This window comes from Heptranchias perlo, chromosome 26 (assembly GCF_035084215.1).
Source record: "Heptranchias perlo isolate sHepPer1 chromosome 26, sHepPer1.hap1, whole genome shotgun sequence".
In the NCBI taxonomy this organism is placed as follows: domain Eukaryota; kingdom Metazoa; phylum Chordata; class Chondrichthyes; order Hexanchiformes; family Hexanchidae; genus Heptranchias; species Heptranchias perlo.
The window spans coordinates 17,106,833-17,122,295 of record NC_090350.1 but is presented as its reverse complement, the minus strand read 5'-3'; the positions used below and the strand labels follow the sequence as shown (position 1 = coordinate 17,122,295).

At 40.8% G+C, this 15,463-nt stretch overlaps 1 protein-coding gene across 1 annotated transcript in view; it reads right to left on the bottom strand.

Annotated features, from left to right (window-relative positions):
* csmd2 (CUB and Sushi multiple domains 2) overlaps positions 1-13,206 on the bottom strand; it is a 1,323,345-nt gene extending 1,310,139 nt beyond the window's left edge. The window contains exon 1 of the mRNA XM_068006939.1: positions 13,080-13,206. Within this exon, the coding sequence (XP_067863040.1) occupies positions 13,080-13,206 (127 nt within the window). The remainder of the gene's footprint in view (positions 1-13,079) is intronic.
* Positions 13,207-15,463: the final 2,257 nt, after the last annotated feature.

Below are 15,463 nucleotides of genomic sequence, written 5' to 3'. Positions count from 1 at the left end.
GTGCTCCAACCAAGGTGGCTGACAGCTAACTTAATCCCTGGCCTCTGCAAATACTGAACTTCAAATGACCCCTAGATTGAACATGACTACATCTTAGAGCAAGCTGGGTCGCGGGGCGGGGAGGGGGGGGAACTCGCTGATTATACAGTGAGATTGCAACAGATTGGATATTTTAGATCAATGGCAGCAACGTCCTTTTGTTATCTGCTTAAGACAGATAAGTTTCACGTTGATAAGATTGTGGGCACGTGGGTAATGTATATAATCTTCCAATGAAAAGATTGTGGGAAAATGGAAAACATAGGGTGCAATCTTAACCTAACCTGCCGGGTGGGAAACCGACGGGATCAGGTCGTCCGCCTGTTTAACACCCCACCTGATTTTAATCTCCATTGACCTCAAATGGAGAGTAAAATCAGACATGGAGCAAAATGGACATCTGACCCAAATCTGCCAGCAGCCTGCTGGGCAGGTTAGGTTAAAATTACCCCAATGCTTTCTTACCACTGTCTTGCACTCTCATTGTCAGTGGGAATACACAGAAATGTGTAGCGCTCTTGCCCCTGAGTCATGCGTTCAAGCTCCACCCCAGGGACTTAAACACAAGGCTGGCATTTCAGTGCAGTACTGAGAGAGTTCTGCTCTGTCGGAGGTGCTGTCTTTCAGATGAGAACATTAAACCAAGTCTGACCTAAAGGATCTCATGGCACTATTCAAAGAAGAGCAGGGGTGTTCTCCTGGTGTCCTGGCCAATACCTATCCCTGAACCAACATTAAAAACAAATGAGTCATATATTGTTGCTGTTTGTGAGACCTTGCTGTGCACAAATTGGCTGTTGTGTTTTTTTTTGTTACAACAGTGGCTACACTTCAAAAGTACTCCATTGGTTGTAAAGCACTCTGGGACATCCTGAAGTTGTGCAAGGCGCTCTACAAATACAAATTCTTTCTCTTTCAATTTTTATATATGGAGGAGAATGCTAAGTTGGGAGGTGAATGGTATGACTCTGCTAACATTAAAGACTACTCTGTGAAGACATAAATGAACAACAACATGCAGAAACTGGACAAACTAATTTGTAGTGTCTGGGAAGAACAGGGAGGAAAAGGACTTGTAGAAGGTAGTGGGAGCACATGAGATCACAGGAAAAGCACAGGGCCCAGGGCAATACAGATCTGGCAAATCCTTGGCTGAAGAGGGATCTGAGAGAATTGGCAAGCTCTGCTTTACTGGGAGACAGCTACATGTGAAGCCTACAGAAATCTAAGTAAAACAGTGGGTAAATGACAGATAGTTTTGCTGCCATTAGGAAAAATACAGATGTCCCTTGTAAAGCTGCTATATGAATGACAAAACACAGCAAGCAATTACGCTAATCTTCAGAGACGATGTACATCATGTCTTCAGCTTATTGAAACTGTAAATTAAATTGTACTCCTTAATAAATGCTGTTTTGAATTTAAGATTTGCAATTTCCTCTGAACTTAGAACCAACTGACCCTCACTAAATAGGACTATCTGGCTACAAAGCTATAGCTGCTGGCAGAGGCAGAGGACAAACTCTCTCATTTCCATAAACAGCCTAATCATGAAAGGCAAACAATTGGACCAGTACAGGCTCAATATTTCTTTCCCTTTACCCTCCCCCTTTCATTCCTTCCTGTTTTAAAAGTTCGGAATTGTGTTGTGATAAGGTTCCGCACATGTTGGCAGCTCTCTGGTACCTCACCCAAATGGCCACGCTTGAGATGTGAACCTTGATGTTGAGTGCCAGCAGGCTCTCCATCTGTAGTTGGGTTTCACAGCCAACCTAATCTAATCCTCATCCAGCATTCAGACATGTGCACTTTCCAACTAGAATTACTGAAAGTGATTTTTCCTCTCCTTTTTCCCCAGTTGCCCTGTGGTCAACTGTGATGCCATGTCACCACTCTGGTGGCAGATCAGCTAGCTCAGCTCAGACAGATGACTCAACCTGAGGCCTTCCTAGTTTCTTTGGCTCAGCAACACATCAGGCAGCACATTTACGCACTAAACTATAAGGTGAACTTGACTCAAGAACATGTTTCACAAGCATCACACTTATGAAGTGAACACTTACTGTTGTTTCCCCTTGCTGTCAGTCACCCTTTCTTTAGTTGGATTGTTTGTTCAATCAAATCAAACCAGGGCAATATAACATTTTCTTATCCTTCCCACTTGGCTATCGGATTAATATTAATAATCAACTAAGGCTTAGCAAAGGCTACAAAAATTTGTTTGACTTTTCTCCAAAGATCATGATCACTAATATGGAAACGCACTCTGCTTGTTCCAACTTGGATCCCAAACAATGTTGTAAAATAAACTATTGGTGGCACAATTTTTTCAAGTAATCAGAAGCAGTGTAAACAAAGTAGCATTCAATGGCATGTGAACTTTCGACCTCTGCAGTTTTCCTCCCAAGCACGCTGACCGATAAAAAAATATATTTATGATCAATTGTTCGTGTGAACATTTTTTCCACAAGTGCATTGAGCTAGAAATTCAATCAGAGTTTGATGCTCCCAGAGTGCAACAATTGGCTCGCAAGCTCATTTCATGAATTTTGAACAGTGGATTCCATGCTGAAGTTTGATCTTAATATCATATCTCTGCCAGACACCTGGATTTATTGAAAACCGTATTTTTAGTTAATAATTCTCAAGTTTGCAGCATCAGCTCTGCAACACAGAGGCAATGTTTGTATAGGATTCCACTACTAAGAACAAATATATATACAGAAAATTTAATCTCAGAATTTTGGATAGAACTGCCATGAATAGAAGAGATTAGAACTGACATGAACAGAAGAGATTAATAGTCCAATGTGATAAATATCTGACAAGACATAGCTAGGAGCTCATTAGCAACACATCATGGGTTTCATATGACATTCTCTGAGCAGAGTTTCAGTAGTTTGTCAGCATCATTTAAACCCTGAGGTGTGAGACTAAACATTTTACAAATATAAGTCGCAAAGTTTATCGTTAAGTTTCCCAATAGCAGATGCTGGTAACCCACATGCCAGTGATGTGGACCTTCCTTTTGCAAATATTGTAGGAAAATAGCGTTGTACCATTAATAAAACATCATCCAGCACCCAATAACAATCCGGTATCCAATCATTTGAAACTCTTCTTCAAAACTTTCATAAGTATTTCTCCTTCTCCAATTCACTAAATCTCATCGGTTAGCTGTACTGTTATAAGGGCAGTATATTCATTTTTTCAGGAATAAATTGTGTAGATCTTCGTAACAGTGTGATAAAGAGATATTTTGACCTATTACGTTCTTAAGGCTTCACCAGATCTTTCTTGTGTTCTGCGCCAAATACCATCCCCGTACCCTACAAATTGAAAAAGTAACTTTATCCGGACAATATCTTGTATTGTAACATTGCTTAGAGTTGAACAAAAAACATTATTAATATTATTGATTACCGGAGATGGTACAAGTCTTCTGATGTTCTCCTAGTCTTCAGATAGCGGAAGAATAAACACTATCAGACGGCGTGACTTGAACAATCAGCTACAAAATGGGTTTATAGCTTATAGCTTACTATTTGTCAAAGTAAAAAAAAATTAGAACAGTAGGAGGTTTCTATAGCAGACTTTTGACTTGATTACAGAACTTTTCACATACTTCCTTGGGTACAAAGCTAACATTCCATAGCATCAACCTTTCACGGTGACTCTCCGAATACTACAAATCTAGACTAGTGGCCACAATACAAACTTATATGGGATATTCTATCTAACCACCACATAAGTTCTATGAGCCCATGTCTACTGAGGCTGCAGTATGATGGTAGAAAAAAAAAGATCACCTCTCAAAAAACAGCCAAATATTTCTCTCTGCCTCGGCCTTACCACGGATACATGCAGTGGGATCTCCCTTACTGATGAGACCAGGTTATTGGAGTTCATAGCAGCCCTTTGGGAAAGTGAAACAATCAAAAGATAAATAGCACCTATCTGACTCTGAAAGCTTGGCAACTAAGAATGACTAAGCATTCAGACTAGTGACATCCTGCCATAGGCTTCAAGTGATTGAATAAAAAAAATCACAACAATAGAGTTCTAATGAAAGGTCATTGACCTGAAATATTGGGGGTCATTTTAACCCTCAAGAACGGGTGGGTTGAGGGCAGATATGAGTTGAAAATAGTTGTTTTTTGGGTCGCGACCGTAACCCACCATCACTTCCGGGTTTAATGTGGACGCGTAAAAGTACAGGCTTCCCACTGCGAATGCAAAGTCCCCAAAAAACAACTATTTTCAACTCCCACCCTCCGCCAACCCACCCATTCTTGGGGGTTAAAATTAACTCTTTCTCTCTCTCTCTCCATAGATGCTGCCTGACCTGCTGCGTCTTTCCAGCCTTTTCTGTTTTTAGAACACTTGAGGCGATTGCTTAAGGTCACTTTCTCTAATAACAGGCACATTGACCCCATGAGGAATGTGGATTCTCTTCCATCCTAGCCTTAAGTAACAAAGTTCAAGTGACAATCCAAGTCCCATACAAATAGATGAGTATAGTCTTTGAAAAAGGAAGCAAAATACTGCAAATGCTGGAAATTTGAAATAAAAACAGAAAAAAGGTGGAAATACAAGAGGTCTCTGTGGAGAGAACAGACAGTTGATGTTTCTGGTTGATACCCTTCACCTGAAGATTAAAATAAGAGATAACAAACACATTAATAGCATTAGAAAAAGGAAGAGTGTAGAGAAAGGGAAAATATTTTTAAAATGGACTAACATGTTGAGAAAGTATCAGTGGAATGATGTCACTTATCAGTCAAGTAATAAAGAGTAGCATTAAAGGAATAGAAGACGTTAAAGAAACAAAGGACCTGTGAACAGCTAAACCCAGCTGATACAGATGCCAAATTTGGTTGGATGTGTCCTGGAGGTTTGAGCACATGATGTTCGATGACATTTTGAATGACCTCTAACTTGCATTGTTTTTCCATTAGACGCCAACTGCCTGAAAAAATTTTTAAAACTACTGAACAAGACAGAAACACCAAACTCTCCCCGTTCCTTCCTCAAAGACACCTGACGAAGGAGGAAAGCTCCGAAAGCTTGTGATTTTCAAACAAAACTGTTGGACTATAACCTGGTGTTGTAAGATTCCTTACATTTGTCCACCCCAGTCCATCACCGGCATCTCCGCATCACAATAACGTTTGTCAGTGGACCTTGTGGCAGCAAGTTTATATTTTGATTGGCTCTTTTTTCCCTACCTACGAAAGGTGGATTTCTACAGTTGGACAGAAGAGTGAACAGGCCTGCTGGTACTTATTGACTGTATTGTATATCTGAGCATCAAGAAGTTGTATCTATGAGAAGCTAGAGCTTGAGGTTTGTTTTTATTGTATTTAAGGATTGTTTGAAAAGGAGTACAGACACATGTATGGATCTAACAAAAACTGCTGACAGTATTTGCTATAGAGTTTCAGGAACGTGCTCGGGTGTTTAAAGGTCTGTTTTGAACGCATAGGACTATTCACTCCATCTGTTCGAAAAACGTCTTCTCCGCAGCTCAAACTGAGGCAGCGTCAAGGGTTCAGGCTGACGCCTCTAGTGCATTTCCTTTGCATTATTCTGCATCTGTTCTGAAAGATTTGTGAATCACAACAGCAGTCCCAGAACCCTGAAGCAGGAACTTTGTCTAATAGAGCTGTCCACACCTGCTCAGTGAGCAGGATGGGCTGGGTGGTAACAGACAGGTTGCTCAGTACAATAACATTTGCAAACTGCGGGCGAATGTCACATGATCAAATCCCCAGGAATACGTCCAGAGTCGACAACCCTCAGTACCAACCAGACATGATCTAATGGAATATGCTCAAGGGGCTGAATGGCCTACTCCTGCTCCTACGTTCCTTTTGCAGAGAGCTACTTTGTTGTAACTGGCTGGTTTACAATTATGTCATACGTGATAAAATAAACAAGGTTCAGAACGTAAAAATGTGAGAGAAAGGGACTTTTTTTCTAATATACATAATTCTGTCACTTTAATCCAGACTCTGCAAATTAATCTACGTAGGCTGATTTGAGAGGAGCTGCAGCATTTGTAATGCTCTCTCCACTTAGGGCAACTCCATGGCTGTAACTTTTGTTCCTCATAACCAGTTTATTTCCTTTAATTTTTTTTATAGTGAGCAGAACAGAAACCAGACAGTACTAGGTGGACAATTAGAACAGACTCCAAATTAGATCCTGGCACATAACATACTTCACAGGTGCACTTATTAGACACAGTGACCAATTTGGAGTACAGGGTTTTTGGCGCATACACCAAGAGTCAAATCAGATTGCATAAAAAAAGTCCTCACGTTTTTTAATATTAATAATTTTGCTTACCAGTTGCAGGCTGCACTCAGTTGGACAATTCAAATTCTCACTCAGTTCGGCATGGAATTTACTCGTGGCTGGTTCTGCTCCGCCTGTCACTCTAACTTTCCCTGAAGTGCGGCAGAACTGCACTTCCAACAAAGTTACATAGGGGGGCAGGACCTACTATGAGGAAATTCCAACTGCATGGAGTGAAACCACTATTCTCAAGATGATTAGAATCATAGATTCATGGAATGGTTACAGCACAGGAGGAGGCCATTCAGCCCATCGAGCCCACGCTAGCTCATTGTAAGAGCAATCCAGTTATTCCAATTCCCCGATCTTTCTCCGTAGCCCTGCAAATTTTTTCCCTTCAAGTATTTATCCAATTCCTTTTTGAAAGCCATGATTGAATCTGCTTCCACCACCCTTTCATGCAGCACATTCCAGATCATAACTACTCGCTGCAGAAAAAAGTTTTTCCTCACGTCGCCTTTGGTTCTTTTGCCAATCAACTTAAATCTGATTGGGTAATTCCCCCGTCAATCACGCCTGGAGACTACACTTCTGTAAGTGACTGGGGTTGATTTTATGCACATAATTCGTATTATGTAACTGTCCGCCACTCACTGCATTTTGTGGAGAAATCACCCTGCCTTTATCGGAAGATGTTGCTTAGTTTCGATCATGAGTTCTGTTTGCTGTAGTTCATAGAGACTCTTTATAATTGACTCTGTAGACTGTTTACTGGAGTGTGCTGTTTAAATAGACTCTGTTGTTGAGTAAATAGGCTGTTTGCTGTAAGTCCTGCTCAGCCTCCAACTCATTGGCTGACACAATGGCGTCAACAGACACTCCGGGAAATTCCAGGCAGTTTCTTGAAATGGGAGGCAGGGATTGGCTGAAACTGTGGAGCCCCGAGGGCCGGGGAGGCAGGTGTGATGTTGGGGGCAGGAGGCGGGGAAGTAGATAGACGCACAGACGTGAACCTCAAATACGGAGCATTTTTCTCTCGGGTTGCTATCAGCGGTGCCAGAGATCCATCTTCTATTCCTGCAGATTTCTGGACAATCCGGGAGGGTTAGTAACCCTACCTGATGAAAATGGGAGAAATGGAAAATACAGAAAACCTGTGGATCAGGGCTGGAGTTTAAACAGGTTTGAGATTGAAATAGAAGATGCTGACAAAGTACAGCAGGTCCATTAGCCTTAAAAAGAGAAAGAACAGGTCAACAGGGCAGGGGACTGTAGGCCTCATGCAACCAGCACTGCATTTTGATGAAGGGTCTCTCCCCTCATACGAAACACCAACCCACTTCTCCCACACTGACAGACCAACCCCTATATCACCAGCGACCCCTGCTGTATAGAGTGGCAGGTTGCCTCGGAGAAAGATGAGATATTGCTCCTGAAGTTTGCATTGAGCTTCATTGGAACAGGGTAAAGGGCCAAGCTCTGAGAAGTCAGAGGGTAAATGGGATGGGGAATTAAGATGACAGGCCACAAGGCGCTCAGGGCCACGCATGAAGACAGAATAGAAATGTTTGTCAAAGCAGTCACGTAACTTGTGTTTGATCTCAATGATGTAGAGGACATCATACTGTGAGCAGCATTAATATTCTTTCCTTGATTTGAGATAAGACAGATCTTCCTATTTGTCCCAAGTTCAATCCGTCATCTGTGCTGAGTCAGTTGAGCTCAGGCAATGTACTGGTGGGGATTTCACTCTTCACCTGAGTGGGCCCAGGCTAGGGAGAGGAAGAAAAAATATATATAAAGGCGCTATTATTGAGCTCTCTTGAAAGTGTGGACACAAGTGAGTGTAGGATCACACTTTTTTGCGATGACCCCCCTCCCCACTCCCCCATGGAAATCAGGATCCTTTGGCATATGTACGACCCCAAAGCTATTTTAATGGTCTACTGGGAGGAGTGACCAACACAGACAGAAAGTTTGGTCCATCACTGCCCCGTGTTCCCCATCTCCTGCGTTCACAAAATCCTCCGGACCCCCCCTCACCCACCCCCTCCCAGAACTACTTATTTGAGTGGCCTCTAGGCTGCTCAATATTTGGTGACCAGAGCCTGGCGAGCTGCCTCTGGATGCCCTTTTCTGGCTGACAGTTCGTGCATCCATTGAAGAGGCCCGGCCCAAGGAATGGGCTGAGCCTATCGCAGCTCCTTCCTGACATCAGGCCCGCGGGTTCTGCCGGCCAATCACCCGGAGGTTAAAATTCCTGCCTAAGGTTCTAAGAAAGGCTCATGTAACTGCATGTAATTTCATTGGAAAGGCGGCGATGAAAAGGCAATATAATTATGACCTTCAAAATGATAAGGGACATGGATAATGCAGACATAAGTAGTTATTTAACTTAGGCTGGTAATTGTAAAACTAAACGACCAACCAAGTGACATCAGTACAAAATTAACATGAAAGATTAGAGTTTAAGACAGTAAGGGTAGAAATTTGTCTTGGCCAGTTGTGCAAAATGGGCGGTAGTGCATCGGCTGCCTGTTATAGGCCCCGCCCAATATTCAATTCTATTGAAATCAATGGAACTCAGTATCAGGCAAGTCGTATAACTGGCGTTCGATGTGATACCACCTGTGTTGCACTACTGCTCAAAATTAATTTCTACCCCTAGTTCTCAATGTATAGGTCATCACAAAGGTGCTCTAGGGTCACAAAAAACGTCTTTACAAGTTACCAATTATAGTTTATAATGTGAGAGACAAATAGATTCTCCCAAGAAAACCATCAAATGATTTTCAATTATTCTATAGGGAGAGTAATTTTAATCTGTAACATGTCGTCAACCATGTGTATTTATGATTATAGCACATAGTTAAGCCATCCTGGATAGGGGCAGAAACTAGCCATGCCCACTTTGGGTTGAATTTTTTTAGGAACCACGTTTTTCACCTAACAGCACAGTTTGATCTTTTGAGTAATAAATCTCTACAAAATGTCACATTTGTTAGTATTGAAAACCCATGTAAACAATAACGCAAGCTGGTTAAAGCCCTTTTTGGTTACATGCTGATTCTTTTTAAAGAAAAACAAACCAAACATTCAACGGACAACACATCTGTGATTCTCTACTCCAGAGGGCTGTGGATGTTCAGTTATTGAGTATATTCAACACTGAGATCGATAGATTTTTGGACTCTAAGGGAATCAAGGGAAATGGGGATTGGGCGGGAAAGTGAGTTTGAAGTGAAAGTTGAGGTTGAAGATCAGCCATGATCTTATTGAATGGCTGATCATTCAATAAGAATTATTGTATTATTCAAAAGAGGGGCCGTATGGCCTACTCCTGCTCCTATTTTTTATGTTCTTAAGTTCTTATCCCAACTCAAAGTGGAAATAACAGAGCTGCTTAACTACTTTCATCTATCTTTCAAAAAACAATCTTCCAAACAAACAACTTCAAACATGCAAGTATCTGTGCATGCTTTGATTTTGTAAATGTTTAAACTTGAATTCTGGCCTAATTATAACATTAACTCAACATGAATGTCTTATTTGTGCTCAAAATGTAATTAGTTTATCTTCACTCCCACAAGAATTCATCTTTAGGCACAAGGCAACTGTCTCACATAATTAAGAGCAATAATCCAAAATCAATAACTTATTAGGTCTGGGAAGTTGACAAAAAATAAGACTGATTTTAAAAAGAGTTTCATCTGGTCGTTACAAATTCAAATTTGCAAACTAAGAACCCCAAATTTAAATCTTTTTCTCAACTATTATTTGCATTGGTACTTTCCCACAGGAGCAGTTTTGACAGTCTTAGGAGGAGGAGGCAAAGAAAACAACCATTTAAATGCATCTATTTAACATTCAATGAAGGACTGGCAATATCATCATTGGAGCTGTCAATGGGTACAGTTCTCTGTCTATCTAATTGAGAAGTGGTTTTAATGTTGGGTTGGGAGGTGGGGGGCGGGGGATAAAGAGAACAGCAAAAACACTAGGTACTGTACTTGCACTTTGAGCAGAAATTGCAGACCTTTGGATAGCCTAACAGCCCAGTACATCAATGTAACGTACAATTAAGTTGAAGGCCACTGTTTTCTGCTCAAGATTTGTAACATGGCAAATGTTGACCTTGTTCGGTTCATCATCGGAGATACCAACTAGAGTTCTAATGAGAAAGAGAAGCTATTCCCCAACGCAAACTTGTAGCATAAGCAGAGGCTTAGGAGCAATCACCTATTTGTTTGACCAATTGTTTAAGAATGACCGGGAGAGAACCAAGCCTTTAAAGGAGAGGGGAAAAAATATCTGATTATGAATTACCAAATCAATATCTTAAAATATTTCTCTTTACTTTTGCCTTATTTAATTGACAGTTGTTAAACGGTAAATACTTGTTTACTCCAGTGTGCTGGAGAGTAAAGATGCCCACCTTTTGTTACTAGTTTTAAACCAGCTGCAAATCATTGTAACTCAATTCAGGCATATGTAAACATCCCAATTCAAATCCCTGATGATTTTCTATCCCTTTTTACAGCACAAAGCACACAACAGACTGTAAACATATGCCAACCGATGCATGTGGTATTTTGGAAACAAAGCATGTAAATGCTGATCTAATCAAAATTTGATACCTTGTATAAATGAGTTACATGTAGTAGAGTGTGTTTTATTCCCTGTATCTCACAAACCAAGAAACCATAGAAGCCATTTTATAAAGTCCCACATCATTTTGGCAGAAATGGATAATCACATGAACACCAATACTATCTGCAGAGTCTTCTAGGCTTTTAAAAGTTCTTTATCGATTGTGTTGATATTCATAAATAATGTTGATCATTACAGTTAGTAAATTCTGCTCATGATCGTATGTGATTCAACCTTGGGAGCCATAACATATCTATAATTTTCTGTTTTCAATTGGCAAACAGAAAACAGTAAGAAATCAGTATGTTTCAATGTATTGTTAACTCTGCTGCCCCTGTCCTATCTTGCATCAAGTCCCGTTCACCTGTCATTCCTGTCCTTGCTCATCTACATTGGCTCCCAGTCACCCAATACCTTCAATTTAAAATTCTCATCCTCGTGTTTAAATCCTTTCATGGCCTTGTCCTTCTCTATCACTGTAACCTCCTCCTGCCCTACAATCCTCCCTCCAGAACTTTCCGGTCCTCCGAATCTGGCCTCATGCATCTCCCTTCCCTTCACCCCACAATTGACGAACCATCAACCATCTAGGCCCCATACTCTGGAATTCCCTCCCTAAACCCCTCTGCCTCTCCAGCTGCATCTCCTCCTTTAAGACCCTTCTTAAAACCCAATAGCTCCTCATTTGGCTCAGTGTCCATTTTTGTTTGATTATGTCTCTGTGAAGTGCCTTGGGACTATTTTATTTAAACTTTAAAAAGGTGCTACATAAATGCAAGTTGTTGTTGTTAAGGATAACATACTCTGGAGTGTACTCCAAGGCAGCAATGCATCTACAGGATGAAGTGACAAACAGCCACTCCAGCTTCCACATGATGCTGTTGGGCAAACACTTTAATAAGTGTAGGGCCTACAAATCTTTTATCCCATCCTTTATCTCAAATCTCTTGAAAATGCACACAGTCATTCGTGCTTAGTTAGATAAATTCCAGACAGTAAATGCATCAAGGCCATTTCCACATTCAAAATTTCAGCAGTGTGCTCATCATACTCTTGAACAAAGCTCATAAATTGCTTTTATTACATGCATTGCAAACAGCACTGCACCTGTGCGTTAAAAAAGGAAACAAATTCTCTTTACAAAGGATTCAATGAGACTCTCACTATAAAAATGTGTCTTGCTGTAAAAATATTTTTGGCAGGTTCCCAAATAGCCCATAAGAACCCACTGATTGACCAGATGTGTGTTTTTTTTTATAAAATGCGGTTTTACTCTTTAAAAAAAAATATTTTGCAAACAGCTCCAATTCTGTACATGTTAATTTTGTCATAACCATGGTTAAGGATTTTCAGGCAATTTTGGGGAATTTAGAAACTGATAATCGTGGGAAATTCCAATGATAATCAGTGCAGTGTTGGCATTGCTCACAATCATACAAGCTAACCATCAGCATGTCAATCCATATGTCAGCTTGTTAGCATTTCACAAGAGAAAAAAAAATGTTTTTCCCACTGGTATTTTAGGTTGTCAGCATCAACCAGATTAGTTAGAAGGCAGAACTGAAAGCTGCTAGAATCAAATTGTTTTAAAGGATGGGACTGAAGACTGTCAGAGCTATCAGATAAATTAGAGGGTGGGATTCAAGACTGTCAGAACCAATCAAACTTCTACAATTCAGCTAAATTGAGGCACAATAATTTGCAGATTAAAATTAGCTGTTGGTTTCGGAGAGTCATGGACCCCGGTTTTAACTGCCGCTACCTGGCGGTAATAATGGGTGTCAGTTACCAACCACCGAACCCGCTGTCTTCTACACGTGTCCCTATATTAACCTGCTCTTTTGAGCAGGTCACCAGCAGGAAGGAAGCAGGGTCCTGTTTTAAATATGTAGATCAAGTCTAATTATGTCATCAGGACCCAATCGATTTGCAATTCCAAGCAGAGGACTGAACTTTGTCTAATTTCTTGACTCTGCATATCACAAGATTAATATTCAGCTTTTTTGGGGCTATGATTTTTTTTAAAACATGGTTGGTCAGCTTCTGCTGGTTTTCCAGGTTGACATATATGCAGGAGGTAGCATTCTCACCGCTTCGATAGAAGGGGTTCAAGTCACACTCCATGACTTTAGCATTGAAATTCAAGTTGGCTCTTTGAGGGAGTGCTGCATTGTTGCAGATGCCATAGTTCAAATGAGGCGTCAACATTATCTTCATGTTTAAGTGGATCTTAGGTTCCCGAGGCACCATTTGGGAAAGAGCATGGTGTTCTCCTGGTATTCTGAACTATCTTCCACCAACCATGTCACCAAGAATAGATCGACTGGTTATTGTTCATCTATTCTTTTTGGGACGTGGTTGCCACTGGCAAAGCCACATTTATTGCCTTGGGTGGTGTGGGGCTTCTTCTTGAGTAGTGATCGTCTTTGCATGAAAACAAGTATGAATGGTCAAGGATTAGGGGCAGGAATGTGTAACTAATAGTTTAAAAATACGAGCTTTACACAAAATGTCGCCAATTCCAGCATTAAAGTGGTAGAGCACTCAGGGTGCTCCACAATGTTTACATATGACCCTCAAATTCCAGAAGTAATACAGTCAAAAAATGGCATCCCAGATTTTAATGTAGAAAATATATACAGAGCAGAAATCAGTGAGTAATCAATTGTGGATTATTTTCGTTATTGGGCCAGAACTTGCTCCGACCGCATGGCAAGCCTGTCCACACATCCTGCGGATGAAAAATATCAATACATTCACCGCGTTGGCCACGACATCTGTTTGCTTAATTTTGAAATCTTCTCCAGTAGTGCGTTCCAATCAGCGAGGCCATGTGCGCAAGTGAGAATGGAAGCCCTCGCCACAAGCAAGCAAGTAATATTCATTTAAAGTGATATTCCCTATGTTAGTCTGAATAAAAATTAACACACATTATAAAAAGGTAAGAAAATGATTTAATTTCTCTTTCAGTACATTATAAAAGTTAAAATAATTTTATTTTTAAATTTTTTTTAATAAGTAAAAAAAATACAAAAATAGGAATAATTACAGTCCACATTTTTACAATTTATTTTTTTGTTGTTTTGCAAGTCTCTGTGCTTTTAAAAAGTGTAGGGCTGGTATTTTCAAGTGTACTTTCACACGGCCTAAGTATCTTCGTTCCAGCTGGGCAGATGGGTAAGTTTACGATTATTTGGTGATTATGTTTGATTGTACTGATTGCGGCATGGTTGGCCATTTAATTCAGGACTATCAGAGCAAGTTCGCGATTTCCGGGTTTTAATGCGCATGTGCGCATTCGTGAATTTGCTCCGATGGATTCGATGGCGGTTGGGATGGACGCCATTACAGAGCAGCGTCCAAGGTAAGTTCTGGGCCATTGTTTGCCTACTTCCACCTTCATTACATCACCCATCTCCACCCCTGCCTCAGATCATCGATTGATAAAATCCTCATCCATGCCTTTGTTATTGCTAGACTTGACTAATCCAATGCTCTCGTGGCCTGCCTCTCATCTTCAACCATCCGTAAACTTGAGCTCACCTGAAAATCTTCTGCCCGTATGCTAACTCGCACCAAGTCCTGTTCACCCATCACCCCTGTGCTCACTGACCTACATTGGCTCCTAGTCCAGCAACACCTTGCTTCTAAAATTCTCATCCTTGTTTTCAAATCCCACCATGGCCTTGCCCTTCTCTATGTCTGTGACCTTCTCTAGCAAGACAACCCCCCGAGATCTCTGCATTCCTCCAATTCTGGCCTCTTGCGCATTCCTGATTTTAAACGCTCCATCATTGGCTGCCGTGCCTTCAGCTGCCTAGTTCCTAAGCTCTGGAATTCCCTCCCTAAATCTCTCTCTCTCCTCCTTTTAAGATGCTCCTTAAAACCTACCTCTTGGTAGCATTTGGTCATCTGTCCTAATATCTTCTTATGTGGCATATTGCCAAATTTTGTTTGATAATGTTCCAATGATGTGCCTTGGGATGTTTTACTACCTTAAAGGCGCTATATAAATGCAAGTTGTTGTTGATCTGCTGCCTTTGCACATTAATTTATCAGAGGCAAAATTATTGGGGACATTAATTGAATGCTGTGATGGGACAGTTAGGGTGCTATTGGGATGAGTTTCAAAGGGCTAATTGTGCTTTTCTTAATCCTTGACATGTCCTTGGGAAGCATCTTGTCCTTTGTCTACCATGACTCCTACCGTCAGCAGAAAAAGACTAAAAATGGTATGAAAAGATCTCCACCACCTTCACTATTCTGTAATATTTACAATAAAACACAGAAAATGGGAATGAATGCAAAGCAATAATCCTATTGTGGGTTTTATATGGGCGTGTGTTGGGACCCTTGAAAGGTGCAAACAAAAAAAATAGGAAATAATGAAGTAAGTGGCTTACACCATTAATTATGCCCCTCTGTGGGCTAGATTTTTTAGTCAAAATAACGGTGAGGCTAATGAGGCTCGCTA